Source organism: Diadema antillarum, unplaced genomic scaffold (genome assembly GCF_040938485.1).
Source record: "Diadema antillarum isolate AM-2024a unplaced genomic scaffold, OU_Dant_1.0 seq00000807_RagTag, whole genome shotgun sequence".
NCBI lineage: Eukaryota > Metazoa > Echinodermata > Echinoidea > Diadematoida > Diadematidae > Diadema > Diadema antillarum.
Window position 1 is genome coordinate 1,430,783 of NW_027271688.1, and position 26,510 is coordinate 1,457,292.

The window sequence follows — 26,510 nt, forward strand, 5'->3', positions numbered from 1 at the left end:
CCAGATACGCTACTGTCTTGGTTTGAAATTTTGGGCTACAAAGACTTGTCTCAACTAGATATAGATTCACCCTCTTTCAACAAATGAATGCCTGAATCGAGGGGAGAAAAAAAGATAACGAAAGAGTTGTATTAATATGTCAAAATATCAGTTGTGACTTGGATTGCAAACTACATTCCAGAGTAGATATATCACATATCAATCACCAAATCCTTGAAGTTATTATGAATGTGTTATCTTACCGTAAAAGTTATCACAAAGATTTGAGACGTATGTTAGACAGCATATCTTAGATAGCATATCACTTGAAAGTTGGGTAAAGGCATGCAAGAATATGGAAGTCGTGCTGGGTCAAGTAGAACTGGGCTTAAATGGGTTTAGAAAAGATATCATGTACCATATCAATGGCCAGCTACAAGTCAAAACTGTGTATCATTGGTGGTCCACACTATACAATGAATCGAGTGTAATATCTCTGCCAACCTTATATCAGTGCCTACCTGTTTTTATACAAACAAATCCAAATAATGTGCACCTCAAGATCCATTTACCAGTAGTATTTATGTTGGCATCAATATAATTTCTGGAATTCAACAAACTGTGCTAAAAAAATATCAAATTTTGCTACACTAGTCACTGGACTTTCTAAATCCAGGTCACTATTACTAATTTGCAGTTTGTCTGTTTTTTTTTTTTTTTAAACCCCTGCTTTTCTAACTAAAGTAACTGCACACAACATTTTTGGGGTCTCTTTGGGGGGTAATAGGTATACACCATTGTATAACCCAGCAATTCAAACTGCTGTATTATCTAAAGACTCTCCTTCATTGCATGAGCTCTGTTTGAAGATCATTGACTCCATGCCCTCTGCGTCATCAATTGATGATATTTTTGGTGAGAACACATCCAAGAATCCCATGGTTCATGAGCAAAATGCAATGCAAAGTGTTAAGACTGACTTTGTCAGACACGGTCATTTACAGGATGCCCTACCTATGCAGTCAACAAGAATAAGAAATTTTGACAGTAGATTTGAAATTCAGAGAACTTCAAACTCCAAAATGTATGTGACAAAAAGAACCATAAAAATATGCAGACAAGAAAATGTGACAGTTTGGTGAATTTTGTGACCATGCAAAGGAAGAATTTCAGATTTTATAATAACAGTTAGTCCATATGTTAAAGTACAAACCTTATATAATATATATATAATAATAAGATGAAAGCGGGGGAGGGATGGATTAGGGAAACAAACAAAAAAGGGAGGAAAAAATAACTGAATTCATCTGAAAATATCTCATGCGTTGTGACAGAACAATTTGGCTTGGAGTTTGAAATCCAGCAATCGAGCCCAGTTTTGCAGAGCTGTCTGTATGCATGCACACCACACACAATATTAACTCAGTGCAGGTTTGAGATTTCAACGTACAATGCGCTTAAAAACTACTGAAAGATGAAGTGGTACTAAGACACTGTGCTTATTAGTAGGACTACACTGTACAAATGCCATTCTTCCATCCGTGACAGCAGCTTCCGCTGAGGGAGCCCCCATCCATTAAAAAAAGAAAAAAAAAAATGCACAAGGTCAAATGAAGTGTCCTCTTCATGAGACTGTGCATGTTTTGTACAGATCAGCCAGAAACTCGCCGCCCCTCCCCCAATCCATAAAGTGCGCTGAACTCTACAACAGACTGAGGCGGCTTTCCGTCCTTTGGATGGGCGCTTGCAGTCCTCTGACACTTGTAAGTTGGACAAGACTGGAGACGTCAAAAGGGTGTAGCATCGCAAATTCTAGGAAGTGCTGCATTCTCACAGAGGTTGGTAATCCTGTGGGGAAAAAAAAGGCATAAAGAGAGATAGAGACAGAGATGTCGATGACCTTTATGCATTGCAATATAAAATGTTATTGCTGGATCTACACTAGTTTGTACAGATTACTAAGATTATCATCGGTGGCAAAACTAAGAACTGGAGAAAGAAAGTACGGACAATGACACTAGGTGTGTGTGAGAGAGATAGAGAAAAAGAGGGGGGGGGGCAGAGTAATAGACGGAAGTCTTTTTAAGTATCGGGTAGCAGAACCATTCCTCCAACCAATAGGCAAGACTATGAGTGAAAGTTTGCCACAAAAGTATTACGACCAAATAAATATCACCTCCAGAATCAACTGCACAAAGAAAAAGCTACAAAAGGAATAAGGATAATAATAACAATGATGCTGTTGATAATACTAATGATGATAATGATAACATATCGGGCAATTACTCCAAGAGGTCAATTACACCCCCCCCCCCCCCCCAACTAAATACTGGTTACTGATTAAAGGTTAGAATAAAGATTAGAGTTTGGGGTCAGGTTAGGAGTAGGCGCAGGATTAGGATGAGGGATAGAGTCAGGAAAGGGCCTGGGGTAATTGTCCAGGAGGTAATTGCCCAAGAACCAATGATAATAATAAGAATAATTATAATAATAATGGTAATATAAAATAGAATACAACTGCACTATGATAACTAACAATACCCATCGATAGCAACAATGGCAAAAAATAATGATTTAGAGCTGGCTAGTTCTCTATTCCCTTTTACAGTGCTCTACATGCTTTTTCAACAAGAAAAAAGGTGAGGGAAGACAAAAAGGAAAAAAGGAAGACAAATATAAATGTTCAATAGGCAAGAATCTGAACATATTACGCTACCTTTACACCATGTTTCGGCGGCCACGGCAGTCCCATTTCAGGCCACCATGGACAAAACGTGATGGATGTGAGACAGTGCAGTTGGGGGGGGGGGGGGGGGGGGAACATGATGAATGGTGATTGCCATGTCAGATTTTTAAACTGTCAAATAATTTGCTACAGCAGTCACAGTGCTGATGAGAAACCTACACTTGTATAGTAGGCTGTAATAAAATGGGGTGAATATAGCAAAACATGATGACCAAGACCTGTATAAGCAGCTGTAACAAATCTTGGAGGCTATCCATAGTGGGACGCGACAAGAAATTTGTGTAATCTAGCCTGACCAGAAGCCGTGAGAAAGGTGTCTACCCACGGTGCACTACATTTCATATAAATGGGGCTGCCTTGGCCGCCGGGAACATGGTGTAAACTAGCATTATGGGCAGAGCCACAAGCATAGCATAAGTAGTGCAACTACAGGATTTGATGAGACAGATAGCCCTAACACTTCCATAGTCATAGTCTTTCCCGTGTAGAAAGAGACAGTGGGGGGGAGGGGGGGGGGGGGTGGAGAAATTGAAATTGTCAGACGTACAGACAGACAAGCATACAGACAGACAAGACCAATACAGGCCTCCAGGAACCATAACTTACATATATACACATGTATGAAGAGCAATAGAGACAGACAGACAGACAGACTTACAGGGAAACAAAGAAAGAATGAGAGAAAGAAGAGTGAGGGGAGTACAGTACTCAGATGGATCATTGAGCCTGAGGAGAAAGGGAAAAGAAAGATATAGAAAGCAAGAAGAAAAACAAAAACAAAGAGAACTAGGCAATTCATGCACTACAGATATCAAGGCCACCACTTGAGTTTGATATATTATTAAAATATCAGCAACTACAATTGTATCATGTGCAAACAGGATTAAAACAAACACAAAAGAGATCATAACAGAATCTGACGATGCAGTTGACAACAGTGCTAACTCTACAGAACAGATGTGTAATAAACGTAAAGCAGATGGCATAATGAATCAAAATCAAACACCCTAGGAATGGGTAGGGCCTACCTCAAATGTTTAATAGGGAGCTTAGAAGCTGACATGAAATTTATCAAATATGCTGACGATTTGCCAAGTTTTGGACACTAAATGCTCATTACAGTGTTACAAGGTCAAAAGGCGCTTTTTCCTTTAAGATGGGACTTAAAGCAATGCCTTGCTCGTGCATGCACGCACCCAGCACAAACTACGTCTAATCCCAACACATCAAGTTGACAAGACGTGTGACACAGTCTGTTGACCCGGCCTATCTCCCACTCAGCAAATGTTTGCCCACACACCACGTCACAGGTACACAACAATGAAGGCTTGTATCATCTTTTCAGCTCAGTGACCCTCACCTTTCCGGATATTTGTCTTTTAGGCATTGCAACGTGACCCCACTCGCAGAGGCCCAATCATATTCCAATCTACAATACAATGTGCATCTGTCTGGGTGAGAGGCTTACAAAGTATTATCATATCACCACCCCTTTCCAATTCAATGCATACAAACATTAATCATGGCATTCCCTTAATGCTACTCATTCATTCCCCATTTGTATGCTTCATTTACTTGTGTGGCTCGCTACAACCCCCCCCCCCCCCCGCCCCCCCCCCCCCCCCACCCAAAAAAAAAGAGGCAAATATTAATCTCTACTGATTGGATGCTGAGGAATTTGGCAACATTCCCCATTTAACTGCTTGATTTGTGAGAGGTTTATGGGAAACAAATCTCAGTGGGTACTCAATCTTCAGGATCTAATGACCCTGTTTCAGGAGATTCACAAATACTACCTGACTTCCTCACCCATTTCTTTCCATGATATTTGCCAATAGTGGCAACTATTAAACCACAGATGCATAATCGCAGGTTTCTGATCTTCACCACGGCAATTATACGTATATAAAACATTCAATCAGTACTGTTAAGTCATTGCACTACAATGAAGAGATTATCAGCTTAGGTTACATTCTAGCACACCAATTAAATACATTCTATTCATGACCGATACCAACTTAAAATGCAGTAGCATAGTCTTTTCAAAAGTTATCAGAGTCGAAAGTGAGGAGGGTGTATAGGGTATTCAAGGAATGAAAAGGAGCCTCCGAGACACACAGTACCTAATCACACTATTCTGCAGAATAGTGCTCTAGAAACACTGCTGAAAAACACAACTTCCCGTTTGTTTTAAATGATCCCAAGCTTGATAATTATGTAGAAGAAAAATTGCGCTTTCAGAATATATATAAAACTGACGATTGACAAGGTTGACCCATTTCACCTATTTTGAGTCCCCATGTAAAATCAGGGCCTGTGACTTTGCTGATATTGTTATTGCAACGGTCACACATATCATATCTTTGTTGCACAAAGGATTTTGTAATCAACACGTTTGTAAGGAGAACGCAAGAAAGTGAAAACAATTTCTTTATTAAGTGCATCCTGAACTGTAGTTTCTGAACCTTCCACTATTCCGGTTTAGCCAGAAAGAAGCTCAACACTGACATTTTCTTCTTTTTACAAAGCTGGAAAATTGAATGAAGTATTTAAGGGGGAAAATGCTAGACTATCAGTTCTCCTCATGAGAAAGAGTGCTACTGCACTGATTTGGCATAATGCCATTCAATGTGGCTGCTCCTTCTAGCAAAGCCATCAATGTATCACCTGGCACTAACTATTAAATGTCGCCTATCTTCATTACTGTCATTATACCTCGCCGGAGAGGATTTAATGGGCGAGGTCTATTACCTACTGTGTAATCTGCAGAGGTCTTAATCAATTTATTAGGAGGCTACTGGAAGAAAATCCCCTCCCCCCGAAAAAAAAAAAGACTGGCAGTGCTCTTATTTCATGTCACGTCTGAGTGAAAATCAAGTGACTTCTGATCTAATATAAAAATGTACCAGTGCAGGCCCCTATTAAAAAAGCTCACTGAAACCAAAAAAAAGAAAAGAAAAAAAAATTTAAACTACTAGAATATACCACAAAGTAGCTGCTGTGTAGTAACAGGTAACAACTCAGTATTCTATGACTCCCAATGTGTTGCCTTTTATATCAAGTTGCAGACTTATATATATGCAAAATGGACCTAAATTTTGACAATCCTGCAAAACATCTCTCCTTTGAAAAAGAAAAGAACAAAGAGAACAACAAACATATAAATATCAATATATATAGTGTTTAAAACTTACTCTAAGTGTACGGAAAGTCAATTATATTGATTTTTATGAGGCAGGGGGCGTGTCTTGATTACATCTATTCTACAGAAAGATGGTCTCTCTTGACAGAGGTGTACATAAATATAAACAAAACTCATAGCATGAAATTTTCGCAAATTGCCGCTGACATTCAATGCATTTTATCAGGGTAGACAAGAACTTTCAGGTGCATTCTAATTTTGCAAACCTTGGCTTTCGCTCAATTTGAAAAATTAAAATCCACGCAAATATTTGCGGATCTCCAGTATGTTTTCAGCTCCACACTCATGGTATTCTGATTTCTCATACATCATATTTGATCGTAGCATTAGAGCCCAACTGCAAATCTGACTGAGCAATCTTTCATATCATTTCAACAGTCACAGAACAAGGTTCACTAGGAGACCGAATATTCCCACACTCTTCAACTCTTAGATTTGCAAGAAGTCGTCCGCGTCTGTTTTCAAATGACACACTTTCATTCTGAGGGCACTGATAGCTGGTCTATATTTACCCAATGTGTAATCAAAATGTTTAGATGGGCTGAAGAGTGGGGGGGGGGGGGGAATCCCAAACAAAAACCTATAATGCATGCCTCCCTATTTCTAATTTCTATGCTATCTGACAGGGATAAAATATGGTGCTTTTGAGATTGGCTTTATCTTCAGTTGGAACACCACTGAGGCAATATATTCTAAGGTGACAGAGAGTGCATGACTTTCTCTCAAACATGATGTTTTTTTTTCTAAATTTCCAAAAAGCAGACAACCCAGAAACCTTTGGCACTCATATAACACAAGGGCAAAAATGTATACATATAGAATGGTAAAATGCAGAATAAAAGTACGGGGGGGGGGGGGGGGATATCTTGACCTTACGACAGCCCTCTCTGACTAATTTTCTATCACATTTGCCATGAACGTAGTCACCTCAACGAAGGAGGCTGTCAAATAACAAACAGACAGATAGACTCACAAACAAACACACATTTGGGGGGAGATCTATGTTGTACATGGATAGGTGCCTGTCAAATAAACATGCTTGCCTTCGTATTTGTGCAACAGTGCTTTCAGACTAAACTGTACAAGGTCTCATTAATTCACACAGTGACGACAAACAGTGAACAGTATTCCATCCACTAACAGCTCAGAGGACTCCACACAGGCTCCATGCATAAATCACAAGCTTCTCTTGGCTGCCAGTATGATTAGGGCTGATAGAATTTAATCAGCATGGATAGCAATGATTTATTACACATCACAGCCATACAGTGTATATAGCACGGCTTCTGAACAGCCCTACACAACCTGCAGTTTTGAAGGGAAGTACAGTGCCCCTCGCTCGAATATCCTGTTTTGCAATTATCGCCACTCTACCTGGTTCCCTTGCTAATATCTGAACACATTCTACAATCATGCTCTTGCTGTCTGGATTATAAAATTTGTGGATTACGAATGTTTAGGCTCCTTATCCACATGTATTCGCTATCACATAATCAGGTCCAAGCCCCACTTCATCTAACATCATACCTAAAGTATTCTCTGTCCAATATTCTTGCCTTACCTAATCTACCTTGTCCCAACCCCTAACCCCTCAATTTTTGTCCTCAGACCAAATTTCTATGTGAACCATCAGATAAAATGGGATATAGTGATCGTGAGACAAGATATACACGTGTATGAAACGACAAAATGATAGTCCTTCCTTGGGTGCTCTTTCTCTTTGGAAGTTGGACATAATATTTTATGAGGTTGCTTTACTTGCTGTAGATCATACACTGGATAACTGATCAATATGACCATGAAAAAACAAACGAACAAACAAACAAACTTAACCGGTGATTTCCTGGGACAAATTGAATCACAGTTGCATGGCCAAGCGGTTATTTCACAATGCCCACATCTCATAACTGGATGATTTTCTCACGATCATTATGTTCTACCATTTTTTGTCTTACCGACCTCCTGCCTCTTCATTGCTGCCTTCAAAAAGTGATAATTCTTTTTGGGATACATTTATCCTTCCAGCCACTTAGTGAGAAAATCCCTTATGGCCCTGACATTTTAAAAAGTTGCAATTAATAAAAACAAAACAAAAAACCTTTAACAACAACAAAATACCCCAAACTGTTTTATCCAAGTTGACAAAAAAGAACAAGACAAACACTTAATATCTAATTATCATTCTTCTGCTTCTTTTTCTTCTTCTTCAATATTACTAATTATCATTATTATCATTATTGTTGTTATTATTATTATTATTATTATTATTATTATTATTATTATTATTATTATTATTATTATCATCATCATCATCATCATCATCATCATTATTATTATCATTATTCAAGTTGTGGATATCATCATGGTCATCATGCTTGATACTTCATATTTCTAGCTTCCTTGAACTACATGAATGTGAGGATGATTTCTTGCTGTGCCATTCACAGTACACCTTGTCATGTGGAGTTGGCTTATTATTATCCATAAATATTCACTATTGTTTAAAATCAAACATATATTTTGTTCAACAGAAGCATAGATGGTCAATAGGAAGTGTTTCACCACTTCATTGCAATCCTGATCATTCGTGCATTCCAAGGATACACAGAACTACAATTATATGCTCACCCTGCCATTCACAACATAAGTTAGCCACTTTAAACAGAAAGAAAAAAAAAATTGTTCATTCCAAATCTACTCCCAAGGCCTCAATGCCATGATGCACTACCAAATATGCTATTACGGGTAAAATGGTCCCAGTACTCTACTTATGCTTCTGTACTATATGAATGAAATCTAATATTTGACAGACATATCGAACCTCAATTCAGAATTTACAAGCGACTCGTCATACACACAGACATGTTCTCTGTAGGAGCAGAGTATTCAAGTTCACATGTGCACACCCCATACACACACTCACACTGCACTTTGTCAGGGACGACTATTTTGCCAACAGATCAATACATTGCACACATGTCAGACGGCAATGAAACCATATTACATCAATGCTATTCAATGTTACCCACTGATGAACTTTGAAAGACTGCACCCCATATGCTTAAATAATAAGTAACGCAATAACTGCACAAAATGACTGCTGTACCAATAATTTGCAGATGTTTAAAAAGCACACATACGACAATAGGAATACAGACACTTGGCTCTGTTCTTTTTCCAAGTAGGTTTCTGTTATGTGTGCAAATTGTAAAAACCAAGTTCCACAATACTGGGTGTTGGACAAAAAGGGATGTTTTGACATATAGTACAGCTGTTGGCAGCTATTGCATGAGTTCATACTGAGAAAGTTATTCATTGTGAAATAAGGGGGGGGGGGGAGGGGAAAAGGGGAAACCCTGAGTACATATCTGATTAAAGTAGGACCAATATAAAGAATGCAAGGACAACTAAAATGCCAGCATGGTAAGTTTTGCAGTGATGTTTTGGTACCTAAACAAAACTTCTTCCTTTGCATTAAACATGACTTGTTTCGCTTTCCTTCAAAAGAGCCATTTCAATATTTTATCCTTCAGGACAAAATAAGTTAATGCCCTCATAGCAAGCCATTAAGAAACCAAGAGGAAATGAACCAGACATTTAAGATTTCTTTTTATGGCATTATAATGAGGAATATCATATTAGAGATGTCATTATATTTCACATCAATGATGCCTCATAATTTTTGAACGGCTCATTGGATGTCATAGTGGGTAACATACTGTCTTTTGGATGGTCTTAGAGTTTGTGTAATTTCTCCAAATCAGCTCAGACTTTCATCCCATTGCTGCTTCCATATGATCAATTCCCATTCTGTAAATGTTCTCTTTTGGATATGAAAATCTTCCGGTAAGCTGCGATACACCAGAAATTGGTTAACATTCATTGATATGTAAAGCACTTCCCCCAAACAAACCTGTACATCGTACCAGACTCCTGTGCCATTTCTATGCAGCCATCAGTACACTGGAAGCACATTCTCATAAGAGCTACAAGCCTATGTACTATGCATTTTGTTATTATAGTGAGTTAATGGGCCGCACATACAAGACAAATAAAAATTCAGGTGGATTAGAATTATATATCTTGCCTTCTACATGAATGCACATTGTATATGAAGGATTAGCTTTAAACAGGGAATTCTGGACCAATTGAAAGTTAGTCTGAGAAGAAAGAGTAAAATTTTCTTAGCACAACAATAAAATTTCAATCAAGATTGCTTGAAAATTAAGGAAGTTATGACATTATGAAGTTACAATTATTTTTCACAAACAGTTCTTGAACAGTCAATATGAACATAATATGCAAATAATGAAGTGATGATATCATCCCCTCACAATTTGCCATTTAGTCTGTACAGAAAATTTTGAAATTTCCAGTTTTTAATTCAATCGCAATAATGCCCGAGTCTCAAATCCTGATAATACTGTATCTTACTGATCATTACACCTTAAAGTTATTTAGCCAGGAATAGCATTGTATCTCACATTTTACAACAGAAAAAAAAACCACTGAATTTTCTTCATTCTTTTTGACACAATCAATGAAAAATCGTGAGGGGATGACATCATCAACTCACTCATTTACACATTATCCATTTCAACTGTTGAGGAACTGTTATGCAAAATTTAGCAAATCTTTGAAATTTCATAACTTCTTTACTTTTGATCTGATTTAAACCAAATTTTCAGTATAGTATTTGTTATACATGTATTTTTAATACTCTTTCTTCACAAACTTCCTTTAAACTGGCCCGGAATTTCCCTGTAATGATTGATGAGCTGAAATAACTAAATGCAAAGCTGCGTGTGCATGTCACTACTAGACGTTGTATATCATGCAGTTAGTATTACGCTAGTCCACAACACAACCACATACATTGTAATAATGCAAAAATTTAGGCTCTACTACTGCTACATACATGCACTCACAATCATGCAATAACTTTTAAGTGCTAAAAGAACAAAAAAAAAAACAATACTGTTTGATGTGACTGTTACGATTATGATAAGGTTAGTGGCTGATCAATTATGGAAGCAGAGATGCACACACTGCAATGTGTAATCTCAAGTGATGACATAGCAAGGATTCCTGTTCTTCCTTGAGAATCAATATCAGTTTTTGTGTGTGTGTGAATCTACCAAAAAAAGAAGAAAATACCAATGGTATTACCATAAAGGGATCTCTGACTGTGTTTGCAAATACTCCTTGCATAATCATGAGATCCCATCTCATCGCAAAACATTGCAAATCACAAGGTTGGTCCATTAAGAGTTGTAATTCCTCTCATTTCTTAATCATTCATTAATACAATATTGATAGAGCTTTACGACTTTAAAATCGATACTCTGTCATTCTTATGCAAAAAAAAAACTTTCCCAAATGATATTTCACGTGGTCATTTTCTTTGTTTACATAGAGTGATACGGCACTTCACAGGCAAAGAATTGATTACCTTTGATATTAAAGAAAAATAACCTCTTCTCAAAGCTTTTAAAATTAGATGATAGTTTCCAGAGCCAAACATTGCCTGGATATGAAAGGGTGATTCACTTTGGATTCACTTTGGTTGTCTTTGGTTCCTCTCTCATCACAATGGCCACTCAAAACTCCTTTCGCTTTCATGGTGACAAAGCAATTTATCAACAAAGCTGGGAATGTACACAGACTTAATGTTTATTCCTTTCGATTGCAGTTTAGGTTAGTTTATGAGGGGTTAAAGGTCATCAAGGTGCACCTGGTCACGGGTTCTATACACGGGTTAGGAATGTAATGGCCGAAGGTGGGTTAAAGATCATGCAGGCAAAGAGGATGGGATAATACCGATTGAACATACACTGGGACTCGGGCTTGAGAAGGGTTGTGTGTGTGTATGTGTGCTGCTCACAAATAGGGCTCGTTCTGCGTTGTGACAAAACATGGCGAATAGAGAATAACGGAAAAAAAGGGGGGAAAAGGAGATATGTGTTAGATAATGACAGGTACATTTACTGGGTAATTCAGAGGAACTGCATTGATTCTTTCTAACCTAGAGACAAGTCATTTAGGCCCCTTGGTATTAAATGTTGCAATGAAATACAGATCTATTCAATTCCATTTTATGACATGTATAATCACTTACATGCAACAGCATTAGAGATTAGCTTTTTTTTTTCTTTTTTCCATTTGTTGTAAAAGTGTCACTGAAATTCCATGCAATAAAAATCCCTGAACACTCTTAAGATGCCCAAAAACATAATGTGCTTGGGTGTTCCTTCACATGCATGCAACAACGACATGTTCTAGATGTATGTGATACTTGGCAGTCGGTAAGCATGCTCGAATAGCTACTCACAAGGATTTTAATAACAATAGTCTTGTAAAGTTTTTATACTGTGGTCTAACCATTGAGCAGAAAAACTGCCCATATTGGAGGTAACTCCCATGGCCACAAAATCACCCTGAGCCATTATTGCCATGACACGACCCAAGCCAATCAGCATGTCTGGGTAATCAATTGCCTTGAAGAACACACACTTGGGCATGGAGTAGGACACATGCTTCTCTTTGGCATTTTGCCCATTGGACCCTTTCAGTGCAGTGTTGGTGCTTACATATATTTACACCTGTGCATAAACTTTGTTTATTAACCAGAATTGACAAGACATAGCACAGGTGTACTACGGAGCAGTGCTGATTACGGTCTCCTTTTTATAGGCACTAGCTGCCATCTACAAGCACGCTATAAAGTATCAAGGCCTGCACAGTCGACTCTAAACATGGCTGAAAATTGGTGCTATTCATTTCCTGCCTACACATGCCTTGGCTCAACAGTCCTCAATAATTAGGTTGGTAGGTTGAAAAACGAATACTGCACTTTCCCTTGTCATTTGAACACTAAATTCAATTTGGCGAAGATATTTGTAGATCAAGCTTTGAGCGTATTCAAAATCGGGGCTGATCAGTTCCTTTGCATCATTCCCAATGCAAGAAAAATTACGAAAGTCCAAAAGGAGAGATTTGGTCCACACAGGAATGATCAATGTAGGTGGCATAGAATGCTATGGATAAGCTTTCGACAGCTGTATAAGATACAGATCACCATGCACTCAAAACAGTTGCGATTTTAGGGTCTATTGATTTGTGCAAGATAATCTCAACTGCAAATAATACAGCTGATAAGATACCTGATACTACCTCAAAACAAGAGTGAATAAACAACTACATGTAGAAGAGCCCAAATATATAAACATGTTCACTGCAGATCATATACTTTGCAAGTACACTTGTTTTTGTCTCGGATGTAAAAATCATGTAAGTGTATTGACCTCACACCCAGCAAGCACCATTGTTATTGAATTGGAACTCGCAGCGTAACTGCCCTTAACTGGAGAAATGGTATTAATGCCACACAAATAAATTTCATTCATGTGCAATAAACAAAATCAAAATGCTGCCAGTAAACAGTGACTGAAGAAAGTAAAGTGCAACTGAATAAAAAAGTAGGCAACTCTTCTTCATGTGATATTTTGGTTTATCAATGATTTTTGTCAACACAAAAAAGAAGGCATAAAGAACAGCTGTATGTTATACACCTTTGCAAACTTTGCAGTCATGAAATCAAACAACTGTAATTTTAAAGTGTTACAGACTGTTACACATTGCACTTGTCAGTTTGTGCGGTAATTATGATCTGAGCAAAAAGCAAGAAAACAGAAACAAACAAAAAAAAAAAACTGTCAAAATGGCAATACAGCACAGGACTGGACAATGTTATGGAAGTGATAGGGCAGCGAGGGGTGCACAAGTGGGGGCTCTTACCCTGTCTCCCCTGTAGATGGGGTTCTTTGAGAAGGCCGACCAGCCGCTGTCCTCCGTCTCCTCGTTCAATCGGCCGTAGCTGTTGCGCAATCTCCTCCTGGCCATGAAACAGAATAACAACAGCAACTATGTCAACAGACTGACAAAGCGAAAGGGGATCATGGGGAGGCTGAAACCCTATACAAGGAGATGAGGGAGGTGTGGCTGCATGTCATTTCAGAGAATGCACATCGATCTGGGGCATCTTTCGTTCGACTTCACAAACAAGAAGAGCTTGCAGTACCTACCACTGTTCCAGAGAGTTGAAATGCGGGTAGAAGTTGCCACAGGCTAAAAAGCACAAGTAGGAGAGTATGGGTGCTGACATTTCATGCCTTCCCTAGGTTAAAATGCCACATGGTGGGGTGTTTCAAAAATAAAGTTTTTCCCCCCAGCCCAAACATGCAATTGGGGAAATGCTCAACAGCAATGAAGGCAAGGTCATTTACATTCTAATTACTGCTCACTCATGTTCTTGGCCCAGACCCCGAGTGTTCAAGAACCCTTCTCTATAGGTCCCCTAAATTTTCTGGCGAAGAGAGAGCTATGAAGCAGAGCAAACATGGGGGGCAGAACACATGATGTGGGGAAAATCGTCTGAGGAGAATTTACACACTGCAGTAGAAGTGGTTTGAATGAAAGAGCAGTGTCATGAATACTAAGACTAAGGGATCAACAGAAATCGAGGAACATGGAAGATAGTTTGACAAAGCTGTGGAACTATTTGAATATGAATAACATGTACAACGTATTGTACAAAGTAACAGCATCTCATCCAAATTCAAATTTGAATGACAAGGAGATTAATGTACATGTACGGGAACCTCCCAATAGCCTTTTTACACAAAACATGTTATTTGTAATATCCATGGTACATGTATTTCGTCAAAAGACAATTTTCATGTAACCTCCATTTAAGCTATCTGAAAGAGTATTGTTCAGTTTAGGGTATCCGAGAAATAGCACATCCACTGCTTTTGGCTGCATTAATAAAATTGAGTTTTGTGTCTAAACCAGACCTACTAATCAGTCAAATCAATTGACCAATAAAAAATGACTCATGGCAGCTACTCTGCAAATTCCTCATGGAAAAAAAAAAAAAAAAAAATCATACACTGATTTACTGACATTCAAAAGCTGCCACAGCATGGAAATTTCTTGCCTGGCTTCTCATACATGCAGTGGTCTATTCCCTATTTAAAACTAAAAATGGCCCAACAGGGACTGTTGTTTATTTCTTAAGAATTGTAATTTCTGCACTCACTGCTTTATGTAGACAAAGACGCCGATAACCAGGATTACAACAAGTGCAGTGACAACGAGACCAATGACAACAGCCTTGGAGTTGCCATGATGTGTCGGGTTCGCGTCTGGCCCGTTGTCCTTTGTTGTGCCCACTGCTTTGCTGGAAGTGGTCTTGGAAGCAGGCGTGTTACCCGCGGTGGAGGGGCTGGGGGTCGACGGCAGTTGGGTGGTTGCCTTCTTCGTCATGGGGGGCTGACTGGTTGGAACACCGGTTGTCAGCATGCCGTTGTCGGTGCCGTTGGTGACTGTCTGGTCGGTGCCGGCATGCGTTGCAGGCTCTGTCGCTGGCGGTGCCTGCGTCGAATTGTCGCCCGAGCCTGGACTTTGTGAAGCCATGGGAGTGCTGGTCATATTTGGCTGCATGGTTGTCTGCTCTATGGAACCATTGGTAGTAGAGTTTGGGCCGGTTTCGGGAGTCGCCACCACGGTTGTCGCCATGGTCGTAGCAGCTGTATTCGCATCGGTGTGATTGGCGCTTGGAGACGGTGATGCAGTTGTACCATTTGTCCCATTCACTGTTGATGCGGGCATCCCTTCGGTAGTATTTGGCATCATGGGATCAAGAGATGTGCAGTTCTCTATAGTATCATTGCACGGTAGGTAGGTCACAGTTTCTTCTGTTGCAATGGAGGTGATCTCTGTCACCAGCGTTCCAGGTGGTGTAGTAGCCTCTGGTGGGGAGGTGGAAGATGTGTTCTGTGCTGCGACGGCAAACATATATCCTGTTTGGAAAGGAGGCAGAGTTGAAGCCCAGAATATTCAACAGACACAGTTGACACACTGACTTCACATTTTAATTTGTGATGCTGTAGCCATACTATTTCCTAGGCCCCTTAAGGGCAAACACATGGACAGAATTACTTAATTCAAATGAAGACTACAGCTTAATTATGTACATACAACATTGTATGCTAGTAAACCACCAGCCAAAGTGAATATGAAAATAATAATAATAATAATAATCTGATGAAAACAAAGGACTTATTTTCTCAAAGCATTTGGAACACTAATCATCTTTGTTAAACTCTTGTTAGATATGTACATACAATGTATGCTTTAAGAAATCAACCACAAACTTTCTTTACAGGTGATTGTAATGTTTACATGTTGTTTTCTGTTTTGGCATTTCTATATAAAAGGAGAATTACTTACTGAAGGAATGCTACCATTTGTACGGAATTTTCTCCAGCCATTCCATGTGCTACATAATTCACACCATATTACAAAATAGGATGTCACATTGTGTTGACTAGGAGTACGTTCTATAATTCATCAACACCCCCTTGTACATGTTTCATTCAATCTAGAGCATTTTCATATGACAGTGAATGAGAAACACCATGACGACGGACAAACTGCACATAATCAAGCATCAGCACCAGAACACATTCACACCACTACCAAATACTAACTCACACTAATTGTGCGCTATTACTAGAGGCCATCACCTCATACTCGGAATGGTCTATTGAGCATCACTGTTTCTACAATGCAAACAATCAAATGATTGCATGCAGCTGTACAAATGTACATGTATCTGTAGAAACCATATTATGGTTTCATGCTCAGTTTGATCTCCATTATTCGTAGGTGCACGTAAATTAACTTGCCTATACCCACTATTTGTCAAATTAACAACACCAACAAAAATTTAGGATGAAGTTTCTGAATTATCCCCCCCCCCCTTTTTTCTTTATCATATACATGTATGTGCTCATACAAAGTACTGTACTGTATATGGGCATCTGTCTGCTTTGAAATAAGCATGGCTTATTTTTCTTTTAAACACCAATACAGTCTGTGATTCTGAGTACTACAGGTATCATTAATGTGTCGAACTAAATCTGCAGTTCCTGCTAAACATGTTAGCCGATGATCAGTGTGAGTTGCACATACAGCGGATGTATGACAGATATTATTTTCATAACACAGCTGGGATGCGAGTGTGTGTACTGTACATGTGTACAATGTACATGTACATTGTAACTGTAACTGATGCCTCATTCTCATTATAAGCACCTGTTTGCAAAATCAGCAGGACACTGATGACAGCCTGGTGCCTCATGGTGACGAATTAGACGGATCTTCGAAATGCCTCACTCTTGCTCGAGCCACTTCCAACGTTATACAACCCCGCAAACAGCTCTTTCAATTCCTCTCTTGCTTCTGCAGTGGGCCAATGAATTTGCTCAGCAATCTGCAGAATGATGAACAAAGATGAGCACTTCATGGAGCTGATGGTGTACCGTATCTCAAGCGATTCAATATTTGATCTCATAAACTTGATCATAACAGGATCCTACCAGTAACAGTTAAATGCTCTCAAGGACAAACAGCTGCGTCCTTTGATAATCTTCACAAACTATTATTGAGCAACAAATTTGACAATAAAACATGTGAATTATGAATAAAATTTTATATCCTACAACAGTTAGAGAAAATAAATGAATAAAAAGATTAAAGGAAATGTAATCTGTTCTTAGAAAACACATGATAGGGGATGAGCATGTAATTACATTTGTACTACAAACAGCAATTGAAGAAAAAAAAATGGTAAGGGCTGAAAGAGTTTAGTTTGTTTGTTTTCTTTTATGTGAACTCATGTCGTAAGCTTGTCACAAGTTCATGAATACAGATAACACTCACTACATATGGGCAAGTTTAATACAGGGACACATTGATAATGGATGTCCAGAGAACACCATCCTTCGTTACAGCTTTGATTTATAACATGAATAAAGTACATGTACATTGTACGTGTATGTAGTCTCGTAAAGGGAAGTGTGAAAATTGGGAAGTGTGCAAATGATAGCCCTAAAACCAGTTTCTACTGGCAGAGATCAGAATACATGTGCAATTGTCTGCAAATGAAAGTGAAAGCAGTTTATAAATGTACATCATATCAAAAGGGATGAACAGATTGTGATGATTCACTATAACACATTGTTTACATAAAGCCCACACAAGCTCAGCTTTGTCAGTTTCCAGTGTTGATTCAACCATGTCTAAATAATTATACAGGAATTAACATTGTACAATGTTTGGACTATTTCATCACAGTGCAGTTGGCGTGCAACAAACACAAACCATATAGGCCTGTACATAAATGTACAGTGTACCTATGAATACTTGGGTCAGTGATTTCTGTGGACGACATGCATTGTTTACAACCCCTCAATGTACAGCATGTCACATGGGGAAAACCCATCGGAATCCTGGGAATTTACTCATCACTTTTTGGAGGTAGAGCAATCACAGCCCAATCATGAGCCAGAAAGCGTGTGACACACCTTGCAAATATCAGCTGACACATGAATGACACGGCATGTTTGAATAAAACATGCTCACTACAAGTATTGTATGTGTGCTAAAATTGCCTCTCGTCCCCATCCTGTATATGATATTGCTCTTCATTCAAATTTGCATAGTGATCAAACCTGATGAGAATACAGAAAAAATAAATATTAGATATCAATGCATCATCTCCACTGCATAACTAAAACTAAGCGGAGGCATCTCAATATTGCTTAACAGTTAATCTCCTATAGTCTACAGTCATCCATCTGGTTACTGTCTTTGACTTGACAAGAGGCACATTGAAATTGATGCTTGACTTTCCCACTGTACAACAACGACCTTACACTCAGTTTAGTATTGCCATTAAAGTGAATTAGGCTGTACTACCAGTACAATGTAGACGCTGCATATTTCAGCCATGATGATTCAGCATTTTAAAGAGACTATTGAGTGTCGCTTCATGCATTCACAATCATAATGTGCAACACATCCTTCTAGACACAGTCACCACAGAAGCACATACAGGTTGTATAATACACTGTTCATTATACCATACGATACTGTAAAAGTGGTTTCTTTCGCGTACAGAAACTTTCGCGGTTTCCATCGGTGCTGACTTTTTCACGCGTGTTTAAATTCGTGGTCGGTAATGATAGCATTGTAACAAGCGACGAGTTCAAAACATTTTCGCATGATGTTAAATTCGTGGTTCAACCTCAAAGCGCGAAAATAAAACCACTGCGAAAGAAACCACTTTTACAGTAGTAAAATGTATTAGATTACAGTGTAGTCATGCATCATATACACTGCACATTGCACAATGAACAGTGTAGTGTACTACAGTATGTACAATGGTAAACCTGTACATATCTACATATTATTCACAAGGCATACCACATACACTGTACATGTAATGTCTTGGTTTGCTTTAATACCTGCAAAATTTTACGTTGACCTAGTAGAGATGCAGCTTGCAAAATATCATATCTACAGACTCAGGAAAGTACAATAGGGACAGCATCCCACAATGTATGGCATCATACATATAGTTCGATATTTAATGCAAGGTAGTGAAGGCCCATCAAAATGTATGAAGCAACTTTGCCACAATTCCTACAAAGTGCTCCCCTGTCCACATTAATTATGGTTGCAATATTAATGGACTTCGGATTCGCACTTTTGCTCTATACATGTGTAAGAGGGGTAGGCAGGAACTTTTTAAAATGGGAACTGTTTTCTCTATTTTCTTGATAATGCTTTGCTCTTTATTGAACAATTACAAGTATGCTTTAACACGATATTTTAACACACCAACAGGTTTTATTGTAATGCTATCATTTGGTTCATTGATGCTATGATGCATTACATCTTCACAAATTAGAGAATATTATGGCAATTTGCCCAATGTACTAAACATTCAAAGTTTTTTGTTATAACTTCAAGTCTGACATGCTGGGAAAGGTCGACCTGAACACAAAGCAAATTCAATATTTGCTTTAAAATGTTTTAAAGGGATGGTATACACTTTAGTTTGGGTTTGAGATGGGGCTTCAGGTTTCCAACTTTTTTTGAGAGATAATTACAAACCTCTCATGAAATATGAAAGAGCATACAATTCTAAGAGGAATTCAAAGTTCATTTGACCAAAAAAAAAATGGTTTTGAAATGGCCGAGTTATCCACATACAAAGAGGTCCTAATTAAAGGTGGGACCCACCTTTTATTAGGACCACAATGTTTTACTTTGTTTTTTCATATACAAGCTGTATATGTATCTCAGCCATTTCGAAAACCAATTTTAATTCCTCAGAAAATATTTGAGAATTCCTGTAACAAATCATGTTCAAGTACAGCATTTTCACTGATGTTTGACAAAACTATGTATCGCATTATACAAAGTGTACATACAGCTGTATCATACATTGTACGGTATGCAAGTATACACACAGCCAAAGAATGTTGACTGGATTCAACCGATGATGCACATTCGCTGACCAGTGCTAGATGAGACCTACTATCACTTTAGAAACTCTTGGCCTTGTGGAGTTTTAATGTAGGGGGCCTACATGTAACCCGGTGGGCAGCAAATGACTTGGGCCCGCCATCCATGGGGCCATGAATCCCCATGCGCTCCACACTGGGTCTGACTTTAGGTTTTCAGTTTAGAGTCTAAGTAAAACTAAGCTAGTGTAACATTAAAGATAATATAAAGTTTTGGTACCTCAAAAGTTTCCCCGAGTTTCCTTGTCTTAGTTTGTGTTTCAGGTTAAAGTACCTTTCATATACAATGTAACTAACACTGTGAGACTTACTCGCCCCAAAGTGCTCTCATGTCTTAGTAATCATGCAATAATGGTTTCTTACCAGAGCAGAGCGGGCTCTGAAAAATTCGATCGAGCCGTTAGTTTGACTCGACGCGGTACCGCGACAATCAATATACACGTATTGTACAAATGGGGTACAAATGGGTTTAGGAGACCGATGACCCAGTATGCAGTACGTATAAACGTCGGTCTAACAGCGCGGCGGAGTAATAGCGCACACAGTAGTCAGTGGTGCATGTGCATCGCTATAGCTTTTGGTCTACAGATTGCATGGAGACGCGCACATGTACAGTAATCACATTACGTACCAGCGGTGCGCTATGCTGTGCGGAGGCTGAACAATCGTACCTATGCATGCAAAACCGACTCGACTGTTCTGGAGCTTCGCGTAAGTGCGCGCCGTAACCATGAGTCATGGCGTGTAGCTACGTGTTTAAGACTTGTAGGCCCCGCCTCACTTAGTTCGCTGATGCTGTTACTATGCTGACAGGGTATCTTAATCGCTATTTCGCGGGTTGATCCCGTTGAATAAGCGAAAAACCAATGCTATTTTTGGATTCAGCACCATTGAATCCTCCTACAAACATTAGCATTGTGAGTTTCACAGTCGACGGAACAGCTGAGTTACTTGTGTATAGCGATGTGAAGGCTTAAATCTGAATTTAGGTAGCAATACGTCTTGATATCTGAACTCATCATAGGACGAGAAGAATGAGACCACCACAAGCTTTCATATGATACCAAATTTATAGAGATTTTTCCCCGGGATCAACTAGCGAAAATGCCTGAAAGGTGATTTTAAGCCAAAATTGTGGATCCACTTTCCGACCAAACGCGCGCCCTACATTTGCCCATTGCCCAACACGCACTGAACGCATCTGGTAGTCGTAAGTTTATTTGAAAATGTTAGCGCTGTTGCAACCAAAATGTGACTTCCGTGATATCATATGTATTCAAAATAATATGATAGATTTTTCTTATTGTTAAATAAATGTTTTGAAGTAGTTTTATGCTCTGTATATGCATACAGACTAGGTCAAAGATGACTTGTGAACTCTCGACTTGTGCGTGAATTTTGAAGGGGATGAAAAAGCGCATCGCACTACTGACGCCCTATTATAAGATTATGTAGTGTCCACACGGCACAGGGTACAGTTATACAGCCCTGTCGCGACTTACAGTACATTTGTACACTTGCTTGTGTACAGCGACAGGGCTGTATATATCAGTTCGGGAAACCCACTCACAAGGGGGGCCCCTCCTTATAAGCAACCCGTCCCCCTTATAAGTAACCCCGTCCCCCTTATAAGTAACCCCCGGGGCACCCCTTATAAGGAGTCTCCACGCTTTTTTGCAATGCAACACGAAAATGAAAGGACTGCGGCAATTCGCTTGATTATGTCCATAAAGCTTCACAAGTTTCCTAGTTACTCACGAAATTTGAGCAAAATCGGTTTGAGGCATCATATCTAAAATCATGGATTTAAATGCGATGTCAAACGACCCATGCGAATGCTGAAATGCGAGCGATTACTGGCGTGAGTGTCGCCAGGCGCGGCGGCGCGGCAATGCTTGAGTGCAGACGTGGCAATTGAGTACGTACTCAGTCGCCACGTCTGCACTCAAGCATTGCCGCGCCGCCGCGCCTGGCGACACTCACGCCAGTAATCGCTCACATTTCAGCATTCGCATGGGTCGTTTGACATCGCATTTAAATCCATAATTTTAGATATGATGCCTCGAACCGATTTTGCTCAAATTTCGTGAGTAACTAGGAAACTTGTGAAGCTTTATGGACATAATCAAGCGAATTGCCGCAGTCCTTTCATTTTCGCGTTGCATTGCAAAAAAGCGTGGAGACTCCTTATAAGGGGTGCCCCGGGGGTTACTTATAAGGGGGACGGGGTTACTTATAAGGGGGACGGGTTACTTATAAGGAGGGGCCCCCCTTGTGAGTGGGTTTCCCGAACTGATATACAATTGTAGTTACCACTGGTCTAGCTAGCTAGACTACACTTTAACGCGTTACAGAAGCTACTCATAAAGTCATGACACTATAAATTTAGGTTTCTACTTGTAGAACTTGTTACAATGTAGGGTAGGGGTTACTCTGCTCTCTTGACTTTAGTGTCTTTAGTCTTGACAGCATGCATTTCATGTACACATCAGATATCAGATCAGACACATTATGCAATTAAATGTGTAGGTAAAAGCGTTTTCTCAATGAGTAGACTACTGTCTAACTCAGTTACTGATATGACAAATATTATAGCGATACTGTAACGTGCGTTATCATGTTTGTGGCACTGCCACTACTCCCACTGGATATACATGTAACGCGTTACTGCCGTTAGGACAGAAATGAAGTGTAAGTGGATAACCAGTGGTGTGGTACGGTAGTGCAAGTGAACCAGTGTACTTTGATTCATATAGTGTGCAAGTGGCTAGATCTACCGCTAGATCTACTTTTCAACATTTCAGATGAAATACACGGCATGCCAAACACACATCATTTGGATAATGTAGATCACTACATGAAACTTACAATATGAACGCGGTTTTCCCCACAGTGTAAAGGCCAATGTTTGTACCCCTTTTGCGCAGTAGGCCAGCAATACAGCACATGAAAGCAAAGTCGATCCGTATACGTACGTATGCGTTGTTCACGTACGCTGTACATGCACTGTATGCAGTTTCATATGAGTGAAGTACCAGAATAAAGTAGATGTGTCGACCATTGGCGTGGAAGGGAGCCCTCTCTTGCGTCACGAGAAGCACACATACTGCAACCACCATGTACCAGCGCATGATCATTCAAGAGAGTTCTTTTCTTTCTTTTGTTTCTTTTTGTCCAACGATCTGTTTGCGTACTAGTACTACAGACCCGTTGGCGGCTGGCGGCTGGAAGGTCGATATTGATGACGTCATTTTACAGACTTCTGCTGCGAAAATATGAACGGGGATTGGCGACGCCGTAAGCTATTAGTACATTGTACTGTATTGCCAAATGTCTTTTGTGAAGGGATGAATCATCAACCTTCTTTTTTTTTCCGTATTTGGACTTGATCATTGCACGATCTGCTGTTGCTGTTTTTTTAATATTATTAGGCCCTGTAATAGGCCTACTGACTAGCGTTGTCAAATCTATGATTGACTGTTATTTTTTTTTTCAATAGGCCTGCTGTTGGTATTATAGGAGAATACTAATATAACTGAGTCAAGTACAGTGTCGCCATTTTGATTACAATGCACATGAAATTCGTTTTCATATTACATTGTATGTGTCACTGTGTGGAACGGATGTAGACCAAATGAAAAAAATATATATACATATATAGGCCTATCAATTAAACCCGACACGAAAACGACGGTCTCGAGTAAAGAAACACGCAGATACACACACACACACACACAAACAAACACACACTCACACACCAATAATTTCATGTTTCCATTGGGTAAAAGATTATGTTTGTCCAAGTATGTAAGCTCTGCAATCTTCAATTATTTATTTATATGATATTACATATATATACCATATGTGAACACATAAACATATATCTATCTCTCTCTCTCTCTCTCTCTCTCTCTCTCTCTATATATATATATATATATATATATATATATATATATATATATATACATATAATATAATATTATATTATATATGAACATGTTGAGATTTCACGTATTGGCTCCACGAAGAAAATGAAGAAAGAAACTGGTAATGCATTTTTGGCCAATAAAGCATTAGATATGCGACTCAAGAGTCGAATAAACTCGTGCTTTATTGGCCAAAAATGCCCTACCAGCTTGTTTCTTAACTATAAATATATATATATATATATATATATATATATATATAGAGAGAGAGAGAGAGAGAGAGAGAGAGAGGGGGGGAGAGAGAGAGAGAGAGAAAGAGTAAGTTGTCCACGTGTTGGTTTGATAATATCATCAAAAACAAAACTGATATCATGCTGTATTCACTTATAACAGTTTATTTCTGCACACAAATTTTCATGCAATTCGCTCTTTCTTAAGGGTTGATACTGAGAGAACAATTGTTATTATTCTCTCAGTATTAACACTTGAGAAAGAGTGAATTGATCGAAAATTCGTGTGCTGAAATAAAATGTTGGTTGATACAGCATGAACTTGGTTTCAGTTTAGTTTTGATGAGATATATATATATATATACATACATACATGCATACATATATATGTATATATATATATATATATATATATATACATACATACATGTATATTATTTATATGTAATGTATGCGTATACAGCTAAGGACGCGTACACAGCTACATGTTTGTAGAGTGCAATGTAAGTCCTGTTGTATATCTCTAAACCCGTTATAAACCCTTTCTCTGATCAAGAGCTTGGATTTATTTCTGCTTATTCAGTTATATCTGTCACAAGCGCTATTGTTCATGTACTTTCAGAAAAAAAAGAATGCAAAATCGTATAATGTTTTCAAGGATTCAGTTTCTACCACTCATGCAATGTCATAAACCTACTGATCACGAATATCGTAACAAATTTGCATTATGCAGCATTGAAACACAGTACTGCATTTTCGGAAGTCAGACTGACAGGAATGAAAAGATTTCTTTGATTCTGTTTTTTTTTTTCGTGTTCTCTGTTCTTGTATATTTCGCTAAGAAGTCAAGTATCATCAGATGGCATATAATGCACACTATGAATACTAATGATACAATAATTACCACAAACCATGCTTGTACACTATATCTAAAGGGCTCATAATAACTAATTATTGTGGTCAATGGTGCATTCGTGTATCTCTATCTGTCTTTCCTCTCTGTGTGTGTGTGTGTGTGTGTGTGTGCGGTGTGTTGTGTGCATTACTGGGTTGTATAGGTATGATACTTTAAATTTTCTATTATATAATATATTTCCATTCTTCTTCTTCGGTAATTGCTGCTTAAATTTCTATTTGTTATGTTGAAACATGAAAATGAATAACTATTTCACTTATTTTTAAAAGAATAATTCTCTTATGTTGTACAGTAATACCAAAGTGAACTGACGTTTCTTGTATTATTTGATTGGAAGTGAATACATTTTATTTGTTTTAAAAAAAAAGTATAACGAAGGGGCAACGGGGCAGTTGCCCCCCCCCCCCTCCAACATGATTTTGAGTGTGCGCTTTTGTGGTTTTGGATGTAAGTCATATACTTTTAGAAACGACATAGAAACATGAAACAACAATAAAGTTACTGTTAGAGTAAACAAACAAAGAATGTTCACACAAAAAGAATTGCGTATGCCGGCGTTTACTTAAGTATAGCTGTAGGTGATGTGATAATAGCAAAATGGTTACAGTATTGTTACCATTAGTTTCGAATGTCTCACAACGAAGAGGAGAAGGATAAACAAGAGATCTTGATTTACATAAGATACCGCTTCTGAGTCTTGTAAGGACAACATGCCTGTAAAACAATACATATTTAGCAATGTAGTTTATTTTCCATTTATGAAAGCTGGCGCGGATGACTTGGATCGTGATTGTTGACCAAGATTACTGCAGCACTATAGCTACGAAGAAGCGTCAAAATCTAGAGCTGCAGATGTGTGCTGTTAAGTGTAGTTTCTCTTTGCGCTGAGCTGGTGGTGCTAACTGTCGAATCCAAGAAGTGGAACCGTCAAAATGTGTCTCTATACCATACCTGTTATGAATAAATAATTATCTTTGTTCATTGTTCACCATTTCTGACAATACTTTGCGCAATATTTTGCGCAATGAATCGTGCCCCCTTGTTTTTACTTCCACGCAGTCTCCCCTCCTCCA

General features: G+C 38.7%; 1 protein-coding gene across 2 annotated transcripts; it reads right to left on the reverse strand.

Moving 5' to 3' along the window:
• Nucleotides 1–682: 682 nt before the first annotated feature.
• On the reverse strand, nucleotides 683–23,333 carry LOC139739573 (uncharacterized). Of its 2 annotated transcripts, XM_071650175.1 has the most exons (6): nucleotides 23,234–23,333; nucleotides 17,088–17,265; nucleotides 15,028–15,790; nucleotides 13,725–13,821; nucleotides 11,761–11,825; nucleotides 683–1,827 (listed from the first exon to the last, which is right to left on the reverse strand). In XM_071650175.1, the coding sequence occupies exons 2-5, from the start codon at nucleotides 17,131–17,133 to the stop codon at nucleotides 11,808–11,810; spliced, it is 924 nt and encodes a 307-aa protein (XP_071506276.1). In that variant the 5' UTR covers nucleotides 17,134–17,265; nucleotides 23,234–23,333; the 3' UTR covers nucleotides 683–1,827; nucleotides 11,761–11,807. The 2 variants fall into 2 exon arrangements, with proteins under 2 accessions (XP_071506276.1, XP_071506277.1); XM_071650176.1 differs by lacking the exon at nucleotides 11,761–11,825.
• Nucleotides 23,334–26,510: the final 3,177 nt, after the last annotated feature.

What these genes read in the sequence shown, in the direction of transcription:
- LOC139739573 (XM_071650176.1), bottom strand. Translation starts at nt 17,133, where the DNA reads ATGAGGCACCAGGCTGTCATCAGTGTCCTGCTGATTTTGCAAACAG. An exon ending in CCTGCTGATTTTGCAAACAG is followed by an intron (nt 15,791 to 17,087) that starts GTGCTTATAATG and finishes CTTTCCAAACAG; the next exon opens with GATATATGTTTGCCGTCGCA. An exon ending in GTCTTTGTCTACATAAAGCA is followed by an intron (nt 13,822 to 15,027) that starts GTGAGTGCAGAA and finishes TTTCATGGCCAG; the next exon opens with GAGGAGATTGCGCAACAGCT.